This window comes from Empidonax traillii, unplaced genomic scaffold (genome assembly GCF_003031625.1).
Source record: "Empidonax traillii isolate 1590-97213 ecotype Southwest subspecies unplaced genomic scaffold, ASM303162v1 scaffold188:size807701, whole genome shotgun sequence".
In the NCBI taxonomy this organism is placed as follows: domain Eukaryota; kingdom Metazoa; phylum Chordata; class Aves; order Passeriformes; family Tyrannidae; genus Empidonax; species Empidonax traillii.
In genome coordinates this window covers 283884-298717 of record NW_020955381.1, presented here as the reverse complement: position 1 = coordinate 298717, position 14834 = coordinate 283884, and the positions used below count along the sequence as shown (strand labels likewise).

Below are 14834 nucleotides of genomic sequence, written 5' to 3'. Positions count from 1 at the left end.
TTTGGTTTTATGCTGCAAATCTACCAGGAATAGCATAATCTCTAGTATTTTTTTAAAAAAGAAAATTCATTATGCACGCTTGCTTTTCCTGTGCTTGCAAAAAACTTCCCTACAGGCCAGTATCTAAATCAGTCACCGATTCAAATGCTGCAGCACAATCTGACATCAGAGAAAGGAAATCAGCATCAGATTCTCTGTGTAACTAATAGCAAAAGAAATATAATTGGTTTGTCTTTGAGATGTAAAAAAATGTGCCTTGAATTTATATTATGTCAATGCTGAAGAGGTTAAGGAAGGAGTTAAAAACCAGCCTTCGCTACAGAGAGGAGTCCATGGAAATAAAAGGAGTATTGGACCCCCAATCTCAAACCCACTGCTGTTTGGAGCAATAAAAAAGACCCTTTGTGTAAGAACCAAAAAACCCCTGTATGTACCTCTTCAATGCTACAACAGCTGATCTAGGGGAGGGATAAAGGGTCTGCCTCACCAAAACCTAAGCACCACGATGCTGATTCCATCCATTACTTCTTTACACACATGATAAGACACAAAGGACAATTTTTTTTTTTTGGTCTTTTTGTTTGTTTGTTTGTTTGTTTGGTTTGTTTTTTTTTGTTTACAAGGATGTTTTTTGGTTTACAAGTCCTGAAGAGCTCAAGCAGCTTCCTGGTACTCAGCCCTTGACAGGATTTGCCACACAGCTGGGTCACTGAGGTCAAAATCAAAAGATTGGGTTGATAATGTCCACAAACCTGACTGGAATTGCTGTTGGATCAACCAAATTGTGATTGTTTTATAAATGTCCTAGGGAGGGAACTTCCACCTGCTACCAGATGAGCTACACATGGACGCTGAAGAAGGAGGAAGGGGAATCAGCTCTGAGCTAGAATGAGGCCAACACACAAGGTCAGAGAGGATATACAGCCATGGATGTTTCCCCTTGATGGTGTTGAGCACGAGCACAGAAATTTTCAGAATTATCTTCCGTATGAGACTCCCCATATATTGGCCAATTCGATATCAAAAACAAAATTACAAGGTATCTAAAATACTACTCAGTTAAAAGGCAGGCAGAGTGAACACATAAACACAATTAACTCAAAAAGCAGGGCTATGGCACTGAAAGGTACTGCCATCAGACTCCCAGGACAGTAGAGATGGTGTAAACTCTTGAGAAGAATCAGTTGAAGAGATCATAAATCTCTGATTTTTTTTAGAGGGAAGCATACAAACAAATGCCAGAAAGGCATGCTATGCATCCACTTCAGGACAATTCACAGAATCATAGAATGGTTTGGGTTGGAAAGGACTTTAAAGACCATATAGTTCCAACTCCCCTTCACCAGACCAGGTTGCTCAGAGCCCCATCCAACCTGGCCTTGCACATTTCCAAGGATGGGGCATCCAAAGCTTCTCTGGGCAACCTGTTCCAGTGCCTCACCACCCTCAAAGTGAACAATTTCTCGCTAATATCTAATCTAAACCTGCCCTCTGACAGTTAAAAGCCAGTAACCTAAAAAATGATTCTAAAATATTAGAACAACATACCATCCTTATTTGAAATGGCTGCTGCTTCACTTGCGAGGTCAATTTTCATAGGCTCCACAGAAGTTTCCTCTTGCTCTTGCATCCCTATAAGACAAGCCAAAGAAGAAGAAAAAAAAATCAACATTTACAGTACCCGATTAGTGTATAATTCTCAGACTCCATGTGCCTGCTTTTTTTCCCTTTCTTCTGGCATGCTCTTACCATTTTAGACTCCATTGCTGTATAGTGGCACCCATTAGAGAACAGGAGAGAGGATATAGGGGGAGGAACATGGTTCGAAAATAATTGCCTGAATATTTGTAGCAATTCGTGCTCTTCTCTAACTTGGATTGTTAAAACCACATCACGGTGCGTGCTCCTGCCTCCCATGCCATTCTTTTCTCATCACTTTTGAAGAATCCCTTCTGCTCATAAAATGCAATATATGACAGGGACCTAATCACACTTATAAAGTTTTTCTAGCTAGCAGAAAACAAATAAATACAGTGAGAGTTCAAATACACCAGGTAGTCAGACATAAACTAGAATTTGAATGTAGGAAAATGCATTTTATCACTGTAACTCAACATTTTTATCTCTTCTGCCTCAGGCTTGTCTGGAAGCTTAGATTCAATCTCCTAACAATATTTGAAATGGAAAAAATAATAACAAAACAAAAAGTGGGTTTGCTGTTTTGTACACAGTTCTCCCAATATTCTGTCATTTCATGTGCTGACAATCCAATTTTTAGTTGAATTCCATCAGGCTAGTTCTCCACTTCTGTGACTGCTGTAAGGCCTGTTGCACCCATCCTGCAGTTGAACTGCAGCATATCAGGTGACTGGTCACTAAGTGATCCAGGCATTTGGGTGGTTATTATGAGATAGTGTACTAAGAACTCAGACATTTCAAAAATGTTTTTTTCTTAAAGTGAAATAATTTACCTCTTCAGCAACAGTGATGAAACGTTCATCATCCCTCGAACACCTCCCTCCCCCTTCTGTGGAAGTCTGAAGTGGGGGTTTTAAGTGCACTGGAGTGCACTACATTTATTTCGGACATAAAAAATGTATCTGTCACTGAAATTTTCAGCCAGTTTTCCTTATAATTGCTTCTGCAAGCAAATACAGTGTCATGGAGATTTCAGTTTCCTCTGTGCTCGCTGTGATGGCAGTGCTATTCTCACTGGCAACTTCCAGCACACTCCCTATAGAATCACAGAATCATGGAATTGTTAAGGTAGGAAAAGACCTCTAAGATTGAGTCCAGTTGTTAACCCAGCACTGCCAAGTCCACCACTAAACCATGTCCTCCTGTGCCACATCCACTCACCTTTGGAACAACTCCAGGGATGGTGATTTCACCACTTCCCCGGGCAGCCTATTTATTCCAATCCCTGACCTACGGTCCTACCAAGCCTCAAAATGCTAAAACAATGACCCAGCACATACAGAAACCAACAAAAAATAAGCACCAGGGAGCTCAATTAGTGAACTCAGTGAGCATGGGGCTTGGAAGGCTTTACAGGGATGGAAACGTTACCCATCATTTTAACAGACCTTCCTACTCATGCAGAAATCTGTCAGTGGATCGCCGTATCACCACTTCACCTCTTCCTCGCTGGTTTACAACCCTCTCCCCACAGAAACAAACAAAATGCCTGTAAACATCTGCGACTGAGAACGCTGCGTGACAGTCAGTGCCTGAGACGGCCCCTTTGCGGATGCATCAAACTCCTGGTGCATCTCCAGGGAATTCAGGAGAGTGAGCGTGGTTTTCTCCTGAGGTTTCTTATACACCAACATGCCCTGGGAACAGTGCTCCTTTGGCTCACACAAAGGATAAACCCAGGTCCCCCCAACACAAAAGCATGTGTATACAGCAGGAATCTGTCAAGTACAAGGTTGAGCAGGCACGTTCAAAATCCCTCCCTGACTTCTCCTAGCAAAATCAATATGAAATTTGAGGGACTAGGAAAGCACTGATTAATCAAGGAAGATACACCGACATTCGAGTTGTGCTACATTTTGATTAGCTGGGGGAAGCGGCTCTATGAAAAGTAAAATTTAAAAAAATCACAGAATCACTGAATGGTTTGGGTTGGAAGGGACCGTAAAGGTCATCTAGTTCCAGCCCCCTGCCGTGGGCAGGGACACCTTCCATCAGATAAGAGTGCTCAAAGCCTCATTCAACCTGGATAGGAACACTTTCAGGGATGGGGCATCCACAGCTTCTCAGGGCAACCTGTTCTAGTGCCTAACCACTTTCTGAATAAAGAATTTCTACCTAATATCCAATCTAAGCCTGTTCTCTTTCAGTTTAAAGTCGTCCCCTTTGCCTTATCAACTGTCCCTCCACGAGTGTAGCCTTCAGTAGATGCAACCCTTCCCACCAAGACACTCTGATGCTAAACACCAATGCACTCCGACTGTCAGCTGATGCCCTTGCCCCCTCTGAACCACCATCTATTACCCAAAAAAAGCAGATAGAATATGACAGGCTACATCTTGGCTTCCAGTTTCTCCTGTTGTCAGTGCCTAAAGATACCCATGTGAAGTTCCCAGGCCTTATCCCAAGGTCTCCCATTAACTAGCCGGCACACCTGGCTTTGCCACGCTGCCGAAAGGTTTCTCACTTTCCATTTCGGAAATCTCTCATGCAGCTGACAGGTGCAAAGGATTATTGGCACGGGGCTGGGTGATGACAGAGGCTAATTAAAGAGATGGCATTTTGTGGACACGTGTGTGTGTGTAAATGTGTGCACATGTGCTAAGTCGGGCTTTGTCCTAATTATGTTCCACTTGCAGCGATGAAATCAGGTGATGGGGTGGTGGGAGGCAGCTCTAGAGAAAGGCTGAGAAGAGCAACAACAGCATCAGCAAATCTGCAAAATTACTTTTTCAGAGGTGTAGGGTCATAAATATTGTGAGAAGAGCTGCCTTCTTTCTGTTTCTTCTTTCCAAGTTTGAAGCGGTGATTCCCCATCCCTTCTAGGAGGGGGATCTTTGCAGTACCTGTTTTTTTACACTGTAAGTTGATTGTTGGATACTGTCAGCAAGAAAATGATAGTGGGAAACAACGTTCAGGGACAAACAAGGCAGAAGGTATTTTAAACCTTTACAAAGCTGAGCACCACTGCAAACCTTGGGAGGAGGCTCGCAAATTACGCTGTCCCATTTTCGGGAAGATTTACAAATTCAGTTAATACAAACCTTAATTTCTCCCCTCGCTGTTACTGTGGGAGGGAGACAGGAACGTTCACCACACTGCCATGCATGTGGAAAGGGTATTATCCAAAAAAGCTTCTCCCCCGCTGTGCAGTCAATCCGAGTGCCACACTGAAATGAGCCCATTTCACATAAACAGGGGAACTTGATCAATACCAGAACCGCCTTGACAACCAATTTATTCCTGGGGCCTCTCCCTTGTTTTGATTGCTTCAGGTTAGAGCACAAACAAGTGAAAGATTTCAGGTCTCCACGCAGGAGCTGAGAGTTCCCGAAGGGCAGGGAGCCCGGGAGATACCACTTTCAATTTCAATTCCCGTTTCCAATTGCACTCCTGCCAGAGCTCATTACCTGAACCCTTTGCCGACTGGTTATACAACCAGTCCAGCACGAAGGAAAAAACAGGCTGCTGGCACAGGCAAGGAGGGCTCCCAGCCTTTTCAAATGTATAAGACAAGTGTATGCCAGGAAGATAGAAATCTCTGTATTGTTATTTTACCCTTGTTATTCCACCAATTATTATTGTTATTTCACCTTTTTTTTTTTGAATTTTTTTCCCCTTATAGTCACAATCTGTCATTAGTTCCATGCACGCACTTACAGCTAATACATCATTTTCTCTACAGAAACGTGATTATTTCCCCCTCCTCTACATTCATGACTGATTCACAAGACTAACAGAAGATGTGGTAGTTGTTGGTACCTTAGCATCAATTTTAGAAGTGTCCAAGTACAGAGGTCAGACATCTATTCTCCGCATCCCTGATAAATCCTAACAAGTAAAAAGTGTAACCCTTGTCCTCCTCATAGCCCTCCTCTTCCCTTTGCACAAGGTTTACATCCATTTCAAGCGGTAAAAACAGGCAACTATGCAGGCTTAGAAGCTGTAACACAGAGCAATCCATAAAACTCATTTCTACCTGATCATCAGTAAGGCTTTGCTGTGTACTGAAGAGTGCCTCTGTAATCAGGAGAGAGAGCCAGGCTCCTCTCTGAGGTAATTCAAAGCAGAATCCCAATATAGTCTCCCTAGAATCGATGAATCATTCCTGGAAGGTGCCTGAACTGAGTTTCTGCTCTGGGCTGCCCACCTTAAGGGAGTTTATTTCTATTTGATGACTATCAAGGGGGGTTCTCTTGGCAGAGCCCAGCCTTTGAGACCAGCCTTGGCACTGGGTGTGGGTAAGGAATTGTCAAATGGGCTCTGAACCAGGAATCTGGATTCCTGCTATTAGTTTCTACCCTCTTATAAGGTAATAGACCAGCTTTAAGACAAGGAGAAAACCAAATTTCATGTGTACATGACTTCCGTCAGTGCAATCACACAACACTAAGGCAACTTAAATCTTAAAAAATTCCCCAATTTTAGAAGTCTTGCAATAACTGGGAAATTTTGGCCCCAAGACCATCCTGGATATTTGAGGAAGAAAAGGGTTATCGATACTACAACGATCTAGAAAACTACTATTTTTACAGGTGAAATGGTGAGGCCATTATTCCCATGACATGTGTGCCCAGCAATTTTGGGTGTTGCCTCAGGAATGCCAACAAAACAATAACCTGCCCATAGACATTTTTCAACCAGAGGAAATTCATTAGTTGCAAATTATTCGTGGAGTAGTTGCTTCTACTCATGTTATATACTTTGAAAAAAATCACCTCTTGCCATTATGCAATACGAAACCACATTACAGCTATTCTGAGCAGTCCAGATTTCCCTGATTCATACCCACTGAATAAAATTTATTATTTTGAGTTCAGCTGTAAATATGCTTCCCCTAATTGGAAGACTCTGAGAGATGGAGGCTTGTTAAAATCCAAATTTCTCTGTTTAAAATGTGAAGGCACCATTTCTCAGCTGCAGCAGCAACAACCACAACAAAAAACCCCACGACAAAGCTCTTTCTGACCTACAGCTGCATTGTCTTATCTGTCAAAACTAGTTCCCTTTTTCTTGCTCTGCAAATAGCCAGAGCTGTTTTTTTCCCTTCTTTCCAGTCATTTCATCGTAGCTCTTTGCTAATGTGACTGTCAAGCCCTCATGTACTTTGTTTACCGCTGTATTTTAGTAGCATTATAAATGCTGCCTCACTTAGAAACTGAGGCTGTCTGTGATATCAGGGTTCTGTTTGTCTCCTGCCCGACACCTCCATCTGGGGTGACCGGCCCTTTTAACCAGATCAGATTCTACCACATCAAAGGTTTCTGCTCTCTTTTTGTACGGCTCTTTATGCAAAACCACCCACCCTGCTGTTCTCAGGGTTATAAGAAAAAAACCCAGCAATCACTGTCCACCTGTACTTTGTTGTGTTTGAGCTGGAGGGCAGTTTCCTCCCTTGTTATCCTTTTGCAATGCACAGGCTGAGCACGCCAGCTCTGAACCTGCAGGCAGGGCACTGCCACAACGGTGCCTCTTGCTACTCAGCCTGGCTTAGTTAACTACAAACACCTTCATCTGCTAAACCAGGAATATTCCACCTCGATCAACCACCACCTTCCCCCCAGCAATTAGGCACCACAGAGATGAAAGAAAACTCGAGGATGCAGATTTCAGAGCAGGGTGTGCTGGCCAGGGCACCAGCTTTGCTGGGCTTTTGAAGGCACTGCGTGAGCATCATTCCTTCATGCCACACGTGGGCTGTCAGCATTCACGTTGCAGCCCCCTCATTGTTAAATGGAGTGTTTACCCTCCCTTTTGGCATTTTGGCTTTGTCTCCCAGAGTAACCCAGCACGATGAATCTCCCCATCCCTCCAGTGCAGCGTGTATCAGCTCAGCGCTCTGTGTTTGTGCACGCAACTGTACCTAAAGGCATCGTGCTGCTCCCAGCCACTGTTATTTCCAGCTCAAGCTGAACCGCAATTTTTTTTTTTTAACGTGATTTAAAAGTGTCTAAGCTCCGCTTATCCCTATCCCCTTCCAGCCCTTTATTAAACATACTGTTAGTAAATCTCATTATGCCTCCTTTTCCCCCAAAGGTGGGAATGGGAGGGTAGTGAGGATTGTCCTCAGCAATATGGTCCGTAAAGAGCCATACAAATTGGGTGTATCTAAAATCACTAATGCCCATCAGGAGCTCTTTGTGTCTTTTGTCTCTCTGTAACAACAGGATAAACCTGCACGCAGCAGGCTCTTGATGAATACAAGGGCACATCGTTTTAAGAAAAGCCTTTTTGATTATTTTTTTTATTATTATTATTATTATTCTGGAAAAGGCTTAGCTGTGTAAAAGGCCACGTTGCTGTTTTCCAGACACTCCTTCTGTGAAAACCTCTCATCAGAGAAGAAGCCTGCAGCATGGAATGTCTGAAATGGAGCACCCAGGAGCTTTCATCTCATCCCTCAATCTCTGGCTGTTAACACAACTAAAATGTTGCCTGGTTGTACTCAAAATAGTAGATCACCTGTCCTGAATGGCTTCCAAAGCACTTGTGCTCCATCCCTGCCTACAACAAAGGCAGAGAGCATGCTCAGCAGCATGATGAGAAGTGAAGGGTTTCTGAATAAGCAGAAATGGTATGATTATTTAGCCCTCTTTCCCATTCTGTCATTTTTCCTGCCGTTTATGAAACTTATCAGTGATTTGGTTCTGTTCCTGATCTGCCTGATCCTGAAAACCTGTGCAGGCCTGTGAGGAATTGCAGCAGCAGGGGACTCTGTAAGCGTCAGGACATCTCCAGGTTCCCTAAGGCTCACCTTTCACCCAAGGGAATGATGCTGAGCATTCATAAATGTTTCGTGAACTCTGTGGCTGTGGGACCTGGCCTTCTGAACGACTGCTGGCTGCCAGAATGATCCCTGCACCTCCACTCCCATCACAACATCATGTTCACACACTCACCATGCTAATTACCAAGTACCTGGTACCACAGCAGCTCCCTCCAGCTGTCCTCAAACAGCAGCTTTAATTCCCCTTTGCACCACTAATCTGCCGTGAGGATTCTTGCCCTTAATTTTGAGGAACCGATGCAGGAGCCCAGTGGCTTTAATAGGCCTTTCTTTCCCTTGGGTGAACCCACTGAAAACACGAACAGCTTAATAGCTCATGCCGCCACTGGATTTTCCATCAGCACATACTGTGCCCCTATTCCATTTCAATCCTGCATCCGCTGTATTTTCTGAGCACTTCAAATGATCTTGAGGCAACTGCAGAAAAGCAATAGACTGTGAAAGCAAAGAGGTCCTGGATCTCTCAAGCAGGACAGATTTGTCAGAATGTCACACTGTTTGTTTCAAAAAAGGCAAAGAAACTTTCCTTTCTGTTACAAAGAAGCCACTCCAAACATAAGAGACGGTGCTAGTCCTCAGCCGTGAGCAGCTGCACAAGAATGAGATGGGTGCTGGGAGTGAGCAGAAACAGTATTTATAAATGATGTTATAAGGAAAAGGTGGGGAAGGAGGAGGGGAAGAAAGTGCGAGGTCACAAATAGCAAATTGCCCAAGAGCTGGAAGTTAGAAAAGTTCCTTTCAGACAAGCACAGTCATCTCTCACAGAGTCCACGCTCCATCTGACCAGGGCAAAAGGATGCTTTGCCCAAGCTTCTGATAATGTACAGACAGGTCTGCACACCCTTCTGGCTGCAGCTATTTATTTCTGGGGTCACTGCTTCTGAAAGAGGTTACTGCTGAGCCAAAGAGTAGCCTTGGAAAATATTTTGCCCAATTCTTTTTCAAGGAGACTATTGCCAAGTACATGAAGAATGAGCTTCAAAGTAGCAGGGAACAGCAGCAGAGGTGTATGGATCTACCTGAAAGGCAGCAACAATATATAGTGTGGGAGAAAGATTCTTCCCTGTTACTTATTCAGAGACCCCAACCTAAATTTTGCTGCTTAAAATAAAACACAATATTTACAGCAAGGACAGGCACATGAAGTTCAGCAAAGCTCTACTAATAGATGGAATGCGTAGGAATAGGCACGCTGTAATTTTTGTGATATAAGGATACAACAGGCAGCATGCAAAATAAAAATTAATTAAAAAAAACTCCAAAACAAATAAAAACCACCACAAACCTTAATAAAATTTGGATATAGTAAAATTTTGAACATAAAATGCACTCAACTGAAATGTCTTGCTCTTTGGAAAAAGCACTTACCTTTCTGAAGGCTCATCACAAACAGAGACCAAGCACTCTATTTTAATTTTAGAAAACTGTTAGGTTCTTAAAACCAAGCTGAACACTGTATCATAGAATCACAGAATTAGTAAGGTTGGAAGAAACCTTCACGATCATCTAGTCCAACTGTCAACCCAGGACCACCATAACCACCCCTAAATGACATGCCCAAGTGCACCATCCAGATCGCTCTTGAACACTTCCAGAGGCAGTGACTTACTTCACCATCTGCCTGGGCAGCTTATTCCAATCCCTTTACCATCCTTTCAGTGAATTTTTTTTTTTTTCTAATATCTAATCTGAAGCTCCCCTGGCCCAACTGTAGGCCATTTCATATCGTCCTTTCACCTGAAATAGGGTAGAAGAGACTGAACCCCCACCTCACTACAACCTCCTTTCAGGTAGGTGGTCCTCCCCTGAGCGTCCTTTACTCCAGGCTAAACAACTGCTGTTCCCTCAGCTGCACCTCATAGGATCAGACCCTTCATCAGCTTTGTTGCCCTTCTCTGGACTCACTCCAGCACCTCAATGTCCTTTTTGAAGTAACATTCATCTGCTTGTAAAGAGGCAGTAATTGGCAGCATTCAATAACAAAGACCTTATAAGATGGTCCCTATCACATCTTTTTCCCCTATCGAGACACATGTTCAATAATCATCATTTTTCAAAAACAATTAAAGAAATGTACTCTTTTACCTTTTTTTAACCGAACCCTGCTCTGACTCCTTCAAAGTCAGCTGTAAAATATGGTGATAAACACAAATCTGCTCTAAAGGACTCATTTTGCTACTGAGTTCCTCCCCTGTTCCAGTTCTTAGGGCTGTTTTTTTTTTTTTTTTGGATCTGCATGGTAACTCATCAAAATAGAACAGATGTTTAAGTGAAACACACACAGAGGCACACTTGTGTGTACGTACGTGTGTTCAAGGGCAGTAAGCAATTTTTCATAAATAAATGGCTAAGAGTAGCTTTGCCTCTGTTAAGAAGGGAATAGCTGAGTGATGGATGGTGATGCTGAATGTGTTACCCAAGGCAATGCTTCCCACTCTCCTCCAGAAGCACCACGTGCCCCGTGGAGAGAAGCCATGGCTGAAATCTGGCTCCTGGAGAATCCTGTGGCTTTTGCTGTCAGAGGATGTCATTAATGCTGATTGCTGCCCCCATTTCTCTGGTGAAAGCCTGGCATCCTCCTCCACAGCAGTGAGCCAGCCCACACCAGCCAGTCCCAAAGGAATGGGAGGGAAAGCAAAGATACTGCAAAAGCGCTGTATTACCTCCTAAGCGCGGATGCCATTTTTAATTTCTGCTGATAATTGGATGAATATAAGAGCAAAATTTTACAGCGATGATGTGGAGTGAGATGTTTCCCCAGCGAATAACAGGACTACATCCAGCTGCTCTGTGGCAGTAGGGAATAACTACACTCTCCTCTGAATACAGACCATACATAAGTAAGCCACGAGAGGACCAAAATCATGAGTAGTGATTTGAATCACCAAACCAAGTGTGGTGAGGCACTGGCACAAGTTGCCCAGAAAAGCTGTGGATGCCCCATCTCTGCAAGTGTTCAAGGTCAGGCTGGATGTGGCTCTGAACAATCTGGTCAAGTGGAAGGTGCCCCTGTCCCTGCAGGGAAGTTGGAACTAGATGTTCTTTAAGGTCCCTTCCAACCCAAACCACTCTATGATCACAGCCCTTCCAGAGGGAATCACATGACACATATTCCCAAGAGACAAGCCTAAAGAGGGCAGCTCTGTGGTGACAGTCATGCTCTTCTACCCATCTTAGAGCCACATCTCAAGAACCAGATTTTACCCCTGACATTTTGGGGAGCGAGGGAGGTGCAAAGCATAGCAGTGACAGAGTAGCTGGTGGTTAACACTTGAAACACCCACCTGTCCTCCTGACATTCATCTCCTCGCATGAAGTCAAGAGCATTTCCAAAACACTGAAAAAGTACAACCTGTGAGTTGCTTCAGAATAAAGTAAGCCACCAGCCTGAGTGTTAACATCTGTACCGCAAGGAGTGTATCGCCACATGATGACAGCCTTGGCCAGTCTTTCCTGGCAAGGCTAAATACTGGATTTAGATTAGCAAGTCAGTGAGGTTTATTTGCTCAGTTTCTTGGAGAAAACTTTAAGACCAGATTCAAAATTGCCAGTGTGAAACAGAAAACTTTTGCCCACAGCAGAGCTTCCAGAATAGCAGGCCAGGAAAAACTAAGTGGCAGTGCTGGCAGTCACACACTTGCTTCTCTTCCTTGCAGAGAGTCATTATGCAGTGTTTTCTAAAATTGTAAATGTTCTTTCTGGCTCACAATAGGAAACAACACTAATATGCATCACAGGGTGTGAGATAAAATGTGTGGCGCTATTGTTGCCTTTGATTTGTCTTCCATTTATATCAGCTCTCAGTAAGAATTACACAAAGACAGAGCTGCAGATTTTTTTACCCTCAACTTTTTCACATTTCATCCTTTGTTTGGTTCATAAATTCTAGGGTTTAACTAGGACATTACATCAGAGACAGGAATTTACGTTTAGATAACAATGCAAAGAATATTAACAACCATAATCCTCCCCCACTACCAACAGCTCCAGAGTACTTGACAACTGACCTCAGCTTTGTAAAACAGGGATCTGACTTATTTGCTTAAAAGTGAACATTTCTTTCTCTTTGTCCATTAACCTAACAATTGGTTGTGAGGGTTTGTTGTTGTTGTTGTAAGTTGGTTTGTCTTCGTCCTATTCCCTTCCCCATTTTCTCTTGATTTTAAGGAGTCCCACTCCCTGTGCTGCTGCTGACTTAGTCTCCAGCTATGGAGATGGCTCCAGTTTGTAGTCTGGGAAAAAAGCCTGGCAAAAGAGCCTGAGCGGTAATTACAAGAGGAAGGCCACTTAGTTTTTGAGAGTCACCTAAAAAGGTAGGTAGTAGACAGAAACAGCCTTTTGATTGCAGGATGCTTAAGATGCAGGCAGCTTTTCTTCTTCCCAGCCACCATCCAAGGACTCAAGCAGTAGTGGGCAAGCAAAAAGCCAGCAAAGTGCATCAGAAACAGATTAAATTGATATGGAGAAGTCCTCAGTCAGGTTCATCAGCTCTGACATCTACCAGTGTTGACACCCGGGTCCTGTGATTTATGAGACTTACAGCTCAGTTCAGGTGGATGGGTCAAGTACTGTGGGTTTTTTAATTGCCCAAACAGCTTTTCTCCTGATCTATTTCCCCTTGCCTAAGCTTATTCCCACTGTTTGAAGAGGTCCACATCCTGCTGTTCCTGGTCACTCTGGCAACTTTATGAGATGGAGAACAAGGGGTCAAAAATCTACTCTGGGTTTCACAGACACCAGACACTTATTTGTATAAAAAAAAATAAAATCAAAGAGCAAGTTAGACCAAAGGCTGGCTTATGGCTAGACCACTACTGTGACATTGGGTAAAAATCGGAGAAATTGCTTTGGAAAGCTTAGGCACATTTTCCCTCAACCATCCTGCCTTCTCTCCAAATTACTGAAGATTCTTCAAAGTTCTGTTATATCTCGAGGCACCAAATTGAAACTGGAGGCCAAAACCACATAACACAGAGCCTGAACAAAAGTCTTTAAGAAAAAAAGAGGGGGGGAGGAAACTGTCTCAATATGTTTCTTATCAGAGGATACGCTTTCAAAAAGACCAGTATTTTTCCCTTTAGCACTGGAGATCACATCCCTCTTTCCATCAAACATGCTTTTAACATAGAGGTTGCTCCAGATGCCAGCAGACACAGGTCAGTATTTTCAAAAATAGGTGACTAACTTTAGGAGCACTTTAAAAGGGACTTTAGATCCTGATTTTCAAAAGCTCCAAGCTCTGAGCAGCTCCAGATGGCTTCAAAGGGGTTCACTTCATAAGGTGTTTTGGATGTGCTCAGCATTTTTGAAATTCAGGGGACCTATTTGGAATCCTAAACATGGACTTAAAAATTGCATGCCAATTCTCACTGCACTAAGGATGACACCACCTCTCTAATCTGTGCTTAGAAAGCTCAGTGACTTTATAACTACAATATGGCTTTTCCCTTCTTTTTCCCACAACAGAATTTACAGAACTGCTAATAAAACCAGTGTCTGTCATGAAAACTGGCAGACCTGAGTCTAATGAGATAACTATAATTTTCCTTGAAGCCATTGAGCAAGTCGATAACACCTCCCCAAATCCTCTTAATAATTGATGATTAACACAGGTTCCTTACAAGGAGGTGTCCTGAAGGTCAGTGAGAACACAGCAGCCAGGGCTGTGGGATGCTCAGAAATGCCACAAGTCATAGAAAAGTACTGAACTCCAGGCTGGCACACTGTGCTATTCAGCCCTTCCTGTCATTCCAGCCCCCCTGCTACAGTGCCAGAAAACCTAAAGGCTTACACTTGGGATCTTCGCACCAAAGTCAAGACCTCTACCAATTAAGCCAGAAGAGAATAATTGTATTAGCAGTTGATAGCAGCAGCCTTCTGTCCTGCTAAAGGAGGATGACACACACACATTAAAAGCATTTCCTCAAGCTAAACTCCTTCATATTGCTGGATTCGGACCACTTTTTATGATTTATTCATAATGAAGAGCTTCTCAGCTCAGTAACTTGCAGATGCCCCAAGCCTTTTCATTAAACAGCTTTCAACTATTCTGGGCTTAAAAAAATAAGAAAGAAATTGATACAGTGGATCCAACCTTGGGTCGATCAGCAGCAACATGTCCCCTCTTCTTCTCCCCTGGAGTAGCCAGAGGGGGAGGACAATGCAGAGTTTTTGCCAGCACACAGCACAAGGGTCAGAATTAGAGGCTACAGATGTGCACTGTACAGATGTGCACACGGTCTAGGTCTGCACAAAATTGTATGAGAGCGTAAGGATTATCACTGCCCACAGTCTCCACAAATACCTTGGCATCTGTTACTTTCATGGGAACTACCAAAGCTTTCAAAAGAAT

The 14834-nt window shown here is 43.3% G+C and overlaps 1 protein-coding gene across 1 annotated transcript in view; it reads right to left on the bottom strand.

Annotated features, from left to right (window-relative positions):
* LOC114058799 (ADP-ribose glycohydrolase MACROD2-like) overlaps positions 1–14834 on the bottom strand; it is a 152332-nt gene that overhangs the window by 9175 nt on the left and 128323 nt on the right. The window contains exon 10 of the mRNA XM_027886506.1: positions 1549–1632. Within this exon, the coding sequence (XP_027742307.1) occupies positions 1549–1632 (84 nt within the window). The remainder of the gene's footprint in view (positions 1–1548; positions 1633–14834) is intronic.